The sequence below is a fragment of the Pongo pygmaeus genome, chromosome 4 (genome assembly GCF_028885625.2).
Source record: "Pongo pygmaeus isolate AG05252 chromosome 4, NHGRI_mPonPyg2-v2.0_pri, whole genome shotgun sequence".
NCBI classification, from domain to species: Eukaryota; Metazoa; Chordata; class Mammalia; order Primates; family Hominidae; genus Pongo; species Pongo pygmaeus.
In genome coordinates this window covers 87766490-87781202 of record NC_072377.2, presented here as the reverse complement: position 1 = coordinate 87781202, position 14713 = coordinate 87766490, and the positions used below count along the sequence as shown (strand labels likewise).

Here is a 14713-nt window from a genome sequence, read left to right as displayed (position 1 = left end):
TTACCCTCAATAAACCCCAGACACACAAACATACACTGGGATCTCAAATTTCCACTTACACTAAGGCTTTACCATAGTTTCTGTGTTCAAGTATGATAAATTTCAAAGCCTGATCAGCAATGTTCTGTCCCAGGGCATCTTAAGTGCTGGATTCAGTAGAGAGGGCCAGTAGCCCATGCTAGTTGCTTTCTTGTCAAGAACCCATTAATCCCATCCCCCATGGTAAGACTCATGATTAGATTTAAACACACACACACACACACACACACACACACACACACACACAACCACAGTAGCCCTAAATGTCTTATTAGTATATAGTATATAGCTTTGAAAGTTGTTTGCAAAATTGTCTTTACATGCTTGTTATTGAAACAGGAAAAGTTCCCTTGTCCCCGTTGCAGGGTGTGTGATGGGACGTGGCTCGCTTCTTCAGTGTCTCACTGTGCAATACCCTTAGGGGGAGGAGACAGATGGGCAGGTCGTTGGGAGCGTGGGCTCTGACCCCACAGCAGCTTCTAGGGGTAAATGTTTACAGTTCCTGAAGCCCCACTGGGCATGTTACAGTGTGCTCTTTTGGTTTTGCCATATGTAGGCAGCTTATGTTAATCAGCTCAGTTAGACCTTCTGCCTTATCACAAGGACAGAGGGCTTTCTCTATCCCGGGGTTCTTGCCTTGGTGTACCGGGAAAAATCGGATCACATGTTGGCTTGGAGAATGAGTACAAGGTTTTACTGAGTGGTGGAAGCAGCTCTCAGGGAGGTGGATGGGGAGCCAGGAGGGTATGGAGTGGGAAGGTGGTCTTCCTCTGGAGTTGGGCTGCTCAGCGACAGGACTCTCCTCCAACTGCCCTGGACAAATTCCCCTTGGTATCCACATCGTTCCGCCAGTTGATGGCCTGCTGGCATCTACCGGTGCCTGTCGGTGGTGCTCTTCTGCTCCTCTGCTCCTCTCCACATCCAGCCACCTGTGTGCTCTTCTGCCGGTCTGTTCCTCTCAGTGCCCAGCTGCTTGTGTGTGTGCCCACTAGGGTCTGGGGGCTTTTACAGGCACAGGATGAGGGCGTGGCGGGCCAGGTGCTCTTGGAAAATGCAACATTTGGGCATGAAAACACGAGTGTTTGTCCTCACCTAGATCTGTGGGCACAGGCCCGAGGGTGGAACCCTTGCCAGGGTCCCTGCCCTTCTCCTCCCAGCACTTCCCTGTCGCCACCCCATATCATTATGATTATCGGCTTTTATAATACACTTCTCAAAATCCAAATTTTCTTGCATTGAGTGGTTAAGGCAGAAGATGTAAAGGAAATGCTTTTTTGCTCTTTTTCATGTTAAAAAAACCCAAAAACTTAAAATAAAAAACATGTTCTAAGTGCTTTCTAGGTGGCAGATGTTGTTAATATTTTACATGCACATATCATATAACCTTCACATATTTTATAAAAACCTCCTTTACAGGGAGGAAATTAAATTTCAAAAAGCTTAGACAAATTGTTCAAGATTATATAGGTCAGAAGTGACAAAACCAAGACTGAGACCCCCATCAGTCCATTCCTCCCTTCTGCATACCCTTAGCATACATTCTAAGCGTTCTAGATTCAGATTATCATTCTATTTATAATAATGTAGGAGGCCACCATTTGCTCAAAATACCTTAGAAGGCACTTCTGCTTTTTAAGGATACACAGTGTTCCTACCACCAGTGGAACAACAATTTCTCTGAAATCAGATACATAAATGAAAATATTTTATTTCCTTTTCAGACATCCACCAAGCTCATAGAGAATAATTTAGGCATTTCTGATGCAATCTTCAATAGACCTTTTACATAGTATGTGGGATAGTTCATATAGGGAGAATAAAATTAATATCACCTTTTAGCCATTGTTATTTTACAGAGATATCACAAAATAATGTTGGAATGGGATGGAAAGGAATTACTTGCAGATACTTGTAAGTGGAGGTGTTTCTAAAATCATACTATATATTTCCTCAAAGGCTTACTTAGTTTATTTCCTATAGCAACATAGTTTACTGGTATTAAATTTGAATATGACTATGATGGTGACAGCTTAGCTTCCTTATATTGAATTATTTTCCAAGCTTAATAGTGCTAGATACATGAAAAGTCAAAAGTTTAAAACCTGTAAGTACTAAAACTTAGCGAGCCTGAACCTGTATTCTTATAAATTTTTTCATTTTAATTTTGTGTTTAATGGAAACAGTGCCAAAATTTAATTACAAATATCTACTAAAAGTTAGACACAACCCAAACTGAGTGATGCTTAACTAACTGCAATTCCATCTTCCTAAAATATATATGCAGAGCTTCTAAATATTAGAGCAAAAAGAATTTTTACATGATTTTTAATGATTTAGAGAAAAATACAAACTCAGGTTTTTATTTTTTGATCCTATTATGCATCTACAATTAAAGCTTTAGAAAATTAGTGTCTATAGCTTATGAGCCAAAACTCTAGCAAAGATAATTTGGCTGTCTACAACAGGTATAAACAAGATAATTGAAATGAGATAAAAGATAATTGAAAAAGGAATGTTCAGCAACATCAGATGTGAAACTTGGCTTCCAAAATGAGAGAAAACATGATTCAAAGTGTCCATTGTGTATGTTGTATGTATTGGAAGTGTTTAAACTGCAAAGAGTCTCAGATTAAAAAAAAAGAAAATGTCATGCATAAGATAATGAAAGAATATGACTCTTTCATAGTGATGTGCTAATTGACCTAACATACTGAAATAAACATCTTTCAAACATTCCCTCTTTCAAGTTGCACAGTTAAAACTCCAAAATCAAACTTTAAAGGACTAATGGAGATAAATGGAGATAAATATTAAGAGTAGTAAGTAAAATTTACATTCATGAGGGATATTGTCTTTTTGAACCTCCAAAGAGGAATGGAACTTAAAATGTACTCATGGTTATTGTTGTTGTGTGATGTCTGAACATCAAAATGAGAAAACCAAACTTGAATATCTGAGTCCATCCACTTAGCATTAATGGTTCAAGGAAAAAAGGGACTATTGGCCCAGAATTTTAACACAAAAATTGTACTCATCAAAACTCCAGATTTTCTTTATATATGAATAAGACTGAGAATCACCTTGTGAGTAATCGTTGAGGGAACGATTTTGTGAGGTTTCAACGGGGAAGATGAGACTTTGGGAGACTCAGAGACAATGGTGATAGAGTGGCTGTTTTCATCATGCACACCATGGACCATTTCAAATGCTAACTCTCAAAGTCTCATCCTACAGTGGAAAACTCTAATCACTTACATGAATCTGAAGATTTTCTGGTTTTCTTTGGAAAATAATATCTGAGTCATTAATATTATGGCATGACATATTTAAATTTTTCCGATTTATATTTTTGGAGAGGGTGATTTATAGCAATTTATCAAGAACATTTAAAAGATTTTATAAACATCATAAAGGCATTTTAATTTTAATGTTTACCATATATGAAATTTTAATGTTTACTATATATGAATAAGGCACTTTTCTACATTGTAGCATTTGATTTAGTTATTAAATGTTAAGTGTCAAAAAGATATCTCTATTAAATATGGGAAGAATAATAACAATTTTATTTGATGTATGTTACTTCTGAAGCAAACGGTTGTAAAGTGATTTGGAATGTGGAGAAAATATGGAGAGAGAAAATTCCGGTTAGAAATTTTACTTAACAATAAAATGAAGAAAAAAGCAATCATTTAATTTTTTTAAAAAATGCTCCACAGACTACAGCGTAAAGATCCAGAAACTTAAGGGATACTTATTTGTTTTTGGTTTGGACATCATTTTTGTCTTTACTTTTTAAAATTCTGGTATCCAAAGATCTCAGTGAAATTGTCATGTTTTATTGTAAATGGAAATTTCTAGAAGCTTAAATCAGTTTATACACATTAACAGTTACGTTGACAATAGAGTTTTATAGTAATGACACTGAGATTACTTTGACAAGAGAATATTCCCAGTTTTCAGTTTATTAAGTTACATCTGCATATCGTGAGAAACCAGATGCTTTCTATACTTATGTTTTTGGGGCACATTGCCCTTTTCAAAGCCTGTTCACCAATATTTGTTTAATTAAAAATAGTATTCCATTACAGAAAGGGATTTTGAAGCTAAACTTAATATATATCTATTGTAAACATTTATCCATAAAAACTACATGAAAATTATTAGCTTTTTATATTATTATTAATCTGCATTAACAATGTTCCATTTCTAAAATTCGTATTTTCAGTATTGTTATCCTGAAAGCAATAAGATTATTGTTGATTGTGCTTGTCTTTTCAGATAAATTTGCAAAGGAAAATGAGAGTTACTGGTGTGATTACCCAAGGAGCCAAGAGGATTGGAAGCCCAGAGTATACAAAATCCTACAAAATTGCCTACAGTAATGATGGAAAGACTTGGGCAATGTACAAAGTGAAAGGCACCAATGAAGACATGGTAAGAATAATTTAACCTACTTAATTTAAAAGAAAAATGTCATTGATAATCATTGATTATCAAATGATAAGGTCTTCAGGAGAAGACTTATTTTGATGAAAATAAATTACCAATGAGTCTTGTTTTTAACTGGGCTAGTGTGGTGAAGGAAGTAGTAATTCTCCAATTTATAAACTTAAAATGCCTGACATTTAAGATTTTCACAGATTTTAATTGGTGGTGCTACAAATACTTTGACACAGGTGGACACAGTCTTTTGTATGACAATTAAGCTTTATTTTAATGATACATTTTTATTTCATTTTTATTGCTTTTCTGATTAACGCACTTTTTTTTTTTTTTTTTTTTTTTTTTTGAGATGGAGTCTCACTCTGTCGCCCAGGCTGGAGTGCAGTGGCGCGATCTCGGCTCACTGTAAACTCTGCCTCCCAGGTTCACCCCATTCTCCTGCCTCAGCCTTCCGAGTAGCTGGGACTACAGGCGCCCACCACCACGCCTGGCTAATTTTTTGTATTTTTAGTAGAGATGGGGTTTCACTGTGGTAGCCAGAATGGTCTCGATCTCCTGACCTCCTGATCCACCCGCCTCGGCCTCCCAAAGTGCTGGGATTACAGGCGTGAGCCACCGCGCCCGGCCGATTAATGCACTTCTTAATGAAATAACTATTATATTAATGAAAACTATTTTCTTAAAAGCAAGAAAAGACCTAAATGATAGAAGAAATATATATCTTTATATGCTTCATATTGGAAGAAAGATTTGTTACTTAACAAAATAAAATATTTTAGAGGTATTGAATATTGAATATTATATTCAATACCTCTAAAATATTTTATTTTGTTAAGTAACAAATCTTTCTTCCAATATAATATAATATTGAATATAATATTCAATATTCAATACCTCCTTTCCATTTCCTATGATATTCCCAATTCTTTTCTTAGTTCTTCATCAGAAATTTTAATTTTAAAAATATCAGGACTGGAGATCATTCCATTTAAAATCAGGCATTATACGAGACTCTAATAAATTATATAAAATATTTTTTAAATTGCCCTCTTAAATGAATTTAAATAAGGTTTTTGGATTATCAGGTTTACATAAAAGGTAAAATAAGAATAAGCCTTAATGAATTTACAATGACACATTATAATACTTGAATTTTAGAGGCAAACATAGTTTTTAGCTGGAAATTTTAATAAGGAATTCTATTATCCAAGTACTTGGGACTGGTTGATGAAGATATAATCTTCATGAGTCAAACCTTAAAGCATCATAAATCTAATCATAGCATTAGAGAGACTGGATGATCAGGAAGCAGTGGCAAAGACTGGATTCTACCCCCAAAAGTATGAATACTAAGTAGCAAAATGAGCAGACAGTCCCAGATTAAATTGAAGGATTTAAGGTGTCCATTTCTCAAAAAAAGAGAAGAGCGCTGCCCTGGTTCTGAAAGACTGGCCTTAAAATTGACAAGACCATCACAGTGGAATATAGATCATGTCATGAGCCACAGTGGTTTATGGCTTTAATTAGGAGTTTATGGTTGGGTTTTATATTCAGTGCTCATGGCAAGGCACTTCTCAAATGCTCCATGCTCCCAAATAATGTAATCTGCTCTTTGAACAATTATTTTTGATAAGGTATAGGTAGGGTCAATATGTAAAAATAGGTAAATAAGCTGTTGCAATGAATAATTTTAAACTCTGTATTGTTTTTACACAGGTGTTTCGTGGAAACATTGATAACAACACTCCATATGCTAACTCTTTCACACCCCCCATAAAAGCTCAGTATGTAAGACTCTATCCCCAAGTTTGTCGAAGACATTGCACTTTGCGAATGGAACTTCTTGGCTGTGAACTGTCGGGTAAGTCTCAAATTAACTATTTCTGTATTCTATTTAAAGAAAACAAAAAGCATATTTGTATGTAGCTTATTACTAACCTGCAAATTCAACAACCATAGAAATTTATTTCTGGGGCAAAATGTCTACAACATGGTTCAGGGAAAACCAGTGTGTGTTTATGTGTAGAATAAACAAGTTCTAAAACATGCCACAGGGTAGAATTAATGTAGAAAGAGTAATGTGTTTTGTTGAGTGCTCAAAGAAAGCACAAGGAATTCTCACGGGAAAATTGTCACTTTTAAATGTGTCTCATTGTTTTGCATAATAACTATGATCTATGTTTTCTGACAAAAAGTTTAGTAAAAACTGGAATCTGCCCCACCTCATAAATTGCAGTTAAGATTAAGCTATATAACACAGAAAAGTATGCTTTATCTTTGTCCATCTATCATAACAACTTTATCTTTGTCTGTCTACCATAAGAACTTTTTTTTAGGTTTTATGAAACATTTAACTTCTCATTCCTCAATACTTCAATACCAAGATTGCTAATATAAATTCATTCTTGGATCATTCTTAGCTAGCAACCTGCTTATTGTACAAATAGTGGTTATCCAACTCAAGAATAACCTATCAAATGACTCAGAGTTAAATAATTCTTGTCCCCCAGGAACATCAATATTAGATATAAAGATGAGGACTTAATGTGTGGATCTTACAGTGGCCCCATTTCAATATAGCTAGATTCTGAATGAAATAGAAAATTGTATCTAGGCATTTCACTTGTTATATTTTTGGTAGTTGTTCTTATATTTCTGGCATCACAATTTACAAACTATCTTTGCTGCAGTGGCCTGAAATTATTTTGTTCAAATAACTGTGAAGAAAACTAAAAGTGCATGTGTGCTCCGCTTTTTAGTGTAAACTTGAAGGGAGGAAAAACCTTTACCAAATCTAAAACAATACCACTTAATTAAAAATAGGAGAACAAGTCCCTGCAAAGAGACAACTGTGAGCTTTTTATTCAAGAGGTTGCCTATAGGTTAAAGCGCATACTTTATATCTGTTTCTCTTCCTAAATTTATTTGTGTTGCCTAAAAAAAGGATTGATTTTCAAGCAAATAAAATTTACTCTTAAATAACCAATTTTTAATAAGACCAATACATTTTAAGAATTAATTTGTAGGGTCAAGTGAGCCTATTTTAAGAATCACATTTTCATATTCTATGTTGGTGTATTTTTTGAAGCAACCAACATTTGCTTTACTACCATTAATTTTCCTAACGAGATCTTTTCCTTATTTTGGCAATTTAATGCAGTTTGTTTACTCCAGTTATTAAGATCCAGTAAATCTTAGCAGACTTATTGCTGTACAGTGTTTGTATTCCGTGTCACTATATCACCACAGACCAGTGTCATCCCTAAGCCATTTATCATAAAGCAATCAAGAGGAAGCCACAATATGATGAGATCTGCTGCAAGCCACATGGTTTTTAGTTGCTTAACATCACCTTCCACAATTTTTCAGTCTTTTGATTCATGAGGGTCAGTCTTTCACACATGGCACGGTTACACCCCTAAGATGTGAATATATTTTACTCCCAAGTTTGATAAGACATTGCACCTGACACTTTACAGGTTTTATTTTCTCAAAAAGAAGCAGTGCTGCATCTCCCAGCACAGCAAATTGATTTTGAACTTGCATGCAGAGAGTAATATCTCTCAATGGATGCTTTAAAAAACTAGAGCACTTCATTATAGAAATACCAATTTCATTGTTAATACTTCATTTTGTTCAAGTGCTGGCCACACTGGTAAAAGAGTTAATTAATTTATATGCATGAAATCATATGGATAAGAAGTAAAATTTGTGGCATGAGGCACATTGGCAGAGAGGTTAGCTGTAACACTTGGAAATAAACACTAATGTAATGTACCAAACTACTCCCCACAATCCAGTGCAACACTTTAAAGCCTTATTGTATTCAGTAAATTGCTATTAAAATATTTCACCCTGCCTAGAAGATGAGCAGGTAATCTCTTCTCAGACACTTTTGAAGATCATCTCCTAAATTCTCTGAAAGAAGTATGACTTAAGATATTTGGAATAAAATAGATTATGACCCTAATTAGAGGAGGAATACTCATTCATTCATTCTATGAACCAATAATTTGGCAATTCTGAGATAAATACTAGACAACAGAATGGATATAAAGTGAATTTTATGGCTAAGCAGAAGTGGTCAAAGTAAAGGCATTCCTTTTCTATCCAGTACTTCAATACTATGTTATATCACAAAAGGAGGGAACCAACTACCATTCCTCTTCGCTTGTATCTCCTGCAAACTAAGCAAAGTTTTCAAAGACTTGGGGGGTGGGATGCAGGTAGAGGCAAATATGGGAATAAAAGAACAAGTCAGAATTTTTCAATGTAGATAATGCATGCCACTATGAAACTAACTTCCTGAAGATAAACAGGTTGCCATTAAGCCTGTTAGAACTTTCTAGACTCTTAGAGAATTGTTATGACTTTTTTTTCACCCAGAATATACAGGTAGGCATTACAGCTATCTTTAATATGAGGCTTCAGATACTTATCTCCTATACCAAAATGCACTTGTGTTAAGACACACAGCCCTCCATGTCATGTTTTCCATGTTTTCATAGGATATGCATTTCCTAGATGGTGGAGGTGAAGGAAAATATGGGGAGCCTCAAGAAGGAAGAAGTGATCTAGATTGACCAGGACAGAAAGCAATTAGTTATAGCTAAGAGTTATTGATCAATGAAGAGTTCTAAAGCACCTCTTTTGTAGTTTAGAATCCAAAAAAGGTCTAGTTTTAGAAACTGTACCCAATAATTAAATATTATTGAGTACTTGTTGATATGCTGATATTTGGGGACTTACCATTGCCATCTGTTGGGATGAGTTTTACAGAAATCATACAAATAGTTAACATTGACTGAATGCTGTGTGCCAGCACTATTTCTAAGTACTTTATGTTTATTAAGTAATTTCTTACAACACTTCCTTGAGGTAATTTCTATTATTATCACCATCTTACAGATGAGAAAATTTAGGTAGAAAGTTGTTAAATAACAGGGCAAGGCTACACAGCTGGGAAATGGGAGACAGTAGAGTGTGAGGAGAAAGTATTGGGTTGGAGTGGTGTCCTCTTGTCATCTTTGCTTCTTTGATGATCAAACTTACCTTGTGAGTTACTTGACCAAAATTTAACAGTTTCACATGAAGAAGACTCAGCCCCTGGCTCATATGATGATAGAATCATGCTCTCTGTTACAAAAATTGTAAAGAGTATTTTGTCACAGTTGCAATCCAAGATTGGGAAATTGTGTGTATATTTATACACACACAAACATATGTACATGCATATAATTTTTCAAGGACAAGCAAGCCAAAATTTTTACCATATTAAACTCAAAAATATATGTGGTAGATTTGAGAATCTTACAAACATACCTAAACTTTATACGTTATTGAATAGGATTGAAATAAAATAATGTGTTAAAAGGTTTGTTCAGTGGTGGTTTTTGCTAGAATTATCTTATTATCTTCTGTTATCTATTAGTTTAAATTACGCTTGCACAATGCCTGGCACATGGCATACCCTCAGTAAATACTAGATTCCTGTCTTACAGAAGAAGCCATGTTGGTGCTATAAGAATCAGTGATGAAGATTAACATATTTCTTTAAAAACAAAATGCTGTCTGGTTTAGAATACAACAGTGGAGCAGCTTGTGAAAATGACTTTGTACTGAGGGAATTTTCATTTGCAGTAATGTGAAAACAAATAAAAGAAAAACAAATATACTTTGTGAGAAAATGTCCCATTTTTAAAGACACAATGAAACTTGAAAACTAGGGAGCAGTCAGGAGGCCTCCAGTAATGAGACAGGAGAGAGCATTTCAGCATTGTTTTCATTTTGCAAAATCATCTATCACAGAAAAGTAGTTTAAATTGTCTGTCTTGTTTTCAATTTTTCCAAAATATATTCAGACAAAATAGCTTGAATTGGCTATCTTGTTTTTCGATTTTGTTTCAGATTTATTTCTGATTATAGCTTTTTTTTTTGGATTTAGATGCTTTCTCTTTGGAGGAATGAATAGCATTATGTTTAATCGTCTCTTGCCTATCCAAAATGAATGCAGAAAAGTTCCAGGGTGATCAATTATTTTTCTCATGGAGCCCTTCTCATTTTCTTTCAGGTTGTTCTGAGCCTCTGGGTATGAAATCAGGACATATACAAGACTATCAGATCACTGCCTCCAGCATCTTCAGAACGCTCAACATGGACATGTTCACTTGGGAACCAAGGAAAGCTCGGCTGGACAAGCAAGGCAAAGTGAATGCCTGGACCTCTGGCCACAATGACCAGTCACAATGGTTACAGGTAAATTTTTCCAAAACTGTTTCACTACCCACTGTTCCTCTTTCTTAGAAGATTTCCTGTTGGTTAGGTGAGTGTCAGAGTCGTTACCTTCACGCTAATTTAAATGTGCCTTCATCTTCGGCTTAACTAAATTGGTAAAACACAAATTCCTTATGAAACCATGTCTGTGGGCTATTTTAACGCTGGTGTTGGTTTATAGATGCTAGTGTAAGCTTGATGCGGGAGACTGTACCAGATCACACTATGTGTATGTCAATTGATTGATTAGGAGAGCACTTGCATCTTAACTCTCATCCATTCTAATACTTTGCATTAATATTGGCTTTGAAAGCATGACAGCAAGAATCCAAAGGGCATTGAAATCATGCCACTGACCTGCAAACTGTTCACACAGAATCATGACTCATGACATATTAGCTCCTTACCTGTGATTGCTAAGCAATGAAGATATTTGATTACATTCTCAAAACAGATCTTGCTTATAGAAGGAAACCATAGATACTGCAGAGTTTATCATTTGCAAATGAAGTAAGGTTACAGTCAGTGCTTTTTAAAACAATCTTCATGAAATTCACTTATTTGTGGAGCACGTTTAAATATGCACAGGTTTGTTAGTGGCTTCTGTGGCAAAAAGTAAGACAACTCAATTCCGTAATGAGATCACTTTACAGTGAAAGATACGAGTTTTGTTCTTGTTGATTTTTATGCTGTATTCATGAGTTTAAAAACTAGTAGTTCATTGCATTCCCAGAAATCATGAAAACAATTTAACATAGCAAATTCCACCCCTATCAAACAAGATTTGCCAAATCTGTAACTGTTCTTATCAGGTTACCTGAAATTTGCAGTAGTTCCTCTTCTCTTCTCTCCTCTCTGCTCCACTCCTCTCCTTTTTTGAGACAGGGCTCACTCTTGCCCAGGCTAGAGAGCAGTAGTGCAATCATAGCTCACTGCTACCTTAAATTCCTGGGATCCAGCAGTCCTCCTGCCTCAGCCTACCAAATAACTAGCACTACAGGTGCACATCACTATACCCAGCTAATTTTTTTTTTCTTTTGGGCAGACAGGTGTCTCACTGTGTTGCTTAAGCCAATCTCAAAATCCTAGCCTCCGCCAATCCTCCTGCCTCAGCCTCCCAAAGTCTTGGGATTACAGGCATGAGCCACCACATCAAGCTTCTTTTTTCAGTTTTTTCTTCAGTTGGCCTTACTTTTTCTTATACTCACAAGTAGAAATACTCACTTTTTTACTTACTTTCCCTTAACATTTTTTATTGATCTAGAGCTTTATTCAGCTCTCATTAGCTAGCACATATTATAGGTAATAATGTAAGTCTTTCTCCTATTACCGTTTTATGAACTTTTTGAAGATAAGGAGTATGTTTTCTAATATATCATCCCAGCACCCAACCTTATAAGTAGCACTGCTTACTAAATTAAATTATTTATTTAACAAATGTTTGTGATGAACCTAGAAAGCATCATATAACATGATAAATAGTGATGACATATAAGTGAGCAACACACTGTTGCTTAAGACATTAAGATATTACCCCTTGCTTAAAATATTCCTGTTATCTGGCTTAGCTCACACCATTTTCTATTTTCCTCCATCCTCGTAGCAGATGTTTCCCAATGTCCTTTCTTGGTCACCCTTCTCCCAATTATCTTCCTGCTAACATTTCTTTCACCAGCTCCATACACTCACATTAACTGATTTAGCAAGTATTGGTAATTTCAACTATGAAAAAATGACTGAAATATCTGAAAATCGTTTCCCTTCTTACCACCCCCACTGCTACGTCTATCATCAGTGCTACCACCCTCTTTCACCTGGGTTTCACAGAAGCTTCTTAACCAGCTTTTCCGTTTCTAGTTTTACTCTCTAAAAATTCATTTCTAAAGTAGTAAACTGTGTGTGTATGTGCGTGTGTGTGTGTGTGTGTGTGTGTTTTCCTAAAAGGTAAATATGATTATCTTACTCTCTTGTTTAAAACCCTTCATTACTCCCTCTGTTTCAGAATAAGGTGCAAGTTCCTTAATATAACCTAACAGTTTTTGCATGATTCGGCCCCAGTTCATTTCTTACCCTACTCTCCTAAATTTGCTTGTACTCAAACCAAGTACTATCTCCTTCTTCCCATTCCTTTATAAATGTCCTCTTGCTATAAGAAATGAATGGAAAGAGCCTCTACCCACAGCATTATCTGCCTTCTGTTGTATTTAAATCCTTCAGCTTCAGTTCGGATGTACCTTTCTCTGGGAGGATTTTGCTGCCAAATCCATTCTGCCCACGTCTGACTTAAATCTTTCTCATGTATACTACTACGTCGTCTGTAATTTTGTCACTATACCATTTTCTTACTGTATTGGAAATTGTGTTTTTATGCTAGGCTGTTTGTTTCAAGAGGCTGAGACCATGCCTATCCTGACTTTCTTAACTTGTTGTTCAGCATCTAACTAACCTAACACATGGTGGGCATTCCATAAAGATTTGTTGAATGAATAAATGAATGATTCATTCAAAAAATAATTCAAGTTATTGGTTTGAGCCAACATAGCATATAAGTTTGATCCCCAATTTAAGAGGCCAACTGGTACATATTCTCAATTTTTCAATATTTAAAAGATACATTTAAAATTTCTTGTTGAAGAGCTGACCTTTTTTTTAAATAAGGAAACTAAATTTTTATAATATATAGCCATCATGAAGTTTTCAGGTTCTTACTTTGAAGAAAATCTCCTTTCCATTTGTTAGACTTGACAATGATCAACTTAAAATTTTTCATTGCTATATATTCTAAAGATTGTAAATATTCCAGTCATGTATCAGATTGGCTGCGTATCGCTTAATATTATTTGTGAGTCATAATGCCATGTGGAATAAGGCAAACTATTTTACACCCGATAAGTAGCTCAGGAGGTTGGTAGACTCTAGAAACATCCACATAAAGGGATTGCGAATGGTACATTACTTTGGAAAGATAAAAATTAAACGAATGTTTTCACATGAATCAGGGCGTAATCTTCAGTGTGAGCCTCCATCTATCACTTTGTTCAAGATGATTTTTCAACTGTCTTCTTAAAGTCACTTGCATGCTGAAAATGATTCATTCTGTTCATAATAGACTTTGTGTTAATTCAAGGACTAGTTCTTCTAATATATGTCTAATTTTTGTTGTATCAAAACATATTCAGAATCTCCAAGGCAAAGTAAATTGACATCTTTTCCTTTTATTTATTTATTGTCTGACATCATGCAAGAAAAAGGCCCAGAATTGTGACTATTTTTTAGTGTTTTCCCCTCAAGAGAATATAATCTGTTCAACTGTATATTGTTATGCTTGTTAGTGTTTTTGTTGAAAATAAGATTAACATTTTCATAGATAACAATGTATGGGGTGATTTTCTTTTTAAGTTGTTTTTATAGAGGTAACATAGAGGTCAATTTTTATCCTGAATTTATTTATAAAATCAGACACCTCTGAATTAGGTATATTTTTAACTAAAATGCATCAGTTCTGAGCAGTAGCTCTTCAGAAGAAAAGCCATGTCTGCCACTTAAATTCCCTTCCTTCATTATCAATCTCTTGCTACTTTTTTAAGAAATGTCTTTTATATACCAACTAAAAATGTGACCCTCTAATAGAGTTTTATTTCCGTTTAATAGGTTTTTCTAAAACCTAATCAGATATCTGGCAATACAATTATAAATTCAGCCCCCAAAATACTGTTATGCCTAATTGTGAATTCTTATGTGTCCTTTTGGAAATTCATATGTATTCAAATCTCATTTTAACATTCTTTATATATATATATATATTTTTTATTATACTTTATAAGTTCTAGGGTGCATGTGCACAACGTGCAGGTTTGTTACATATGTATACATGTGCCATGTTCGTGTGCTGCACCCATTAACTCGTCATTTACATTAGGTATGTCTCCTAATGCTATACCTCCCCCCTCACCCC

At 35.0% G+C, this 14713-nt stretch overlaps 1 protein-coding gene across 5 annotated transcripts in view; it reads left to right on the top strand.

Annotated features, from left to right (window-relative positions):
- Positions 1–14713, top strand: part of EDIL3 (EGF like repeats and discoidin domains 3) — a 450915-nt gene that overhangs the window by 317471 nt on the left and 118731 nt on the right. For all 5 annotated transcript variants that reach the window (XM_063664954.1, XM_063664955.1, XM_054489176.2 and 2 more), the window contains 3 exons: positions 4321–4476; positions 6202–6346; positions 10556–10740. In XM_063664954.1, the coding sequence (XP_063521024.1) occupies positions 4321–4476; positions 6202–6346; positions 10556–10740 (486 nt within the window). The remainder of the gene's footprint in view (positions 1–4320; positions 4477–6201; positions 6347–10555; positions 10741–14713) is intronic.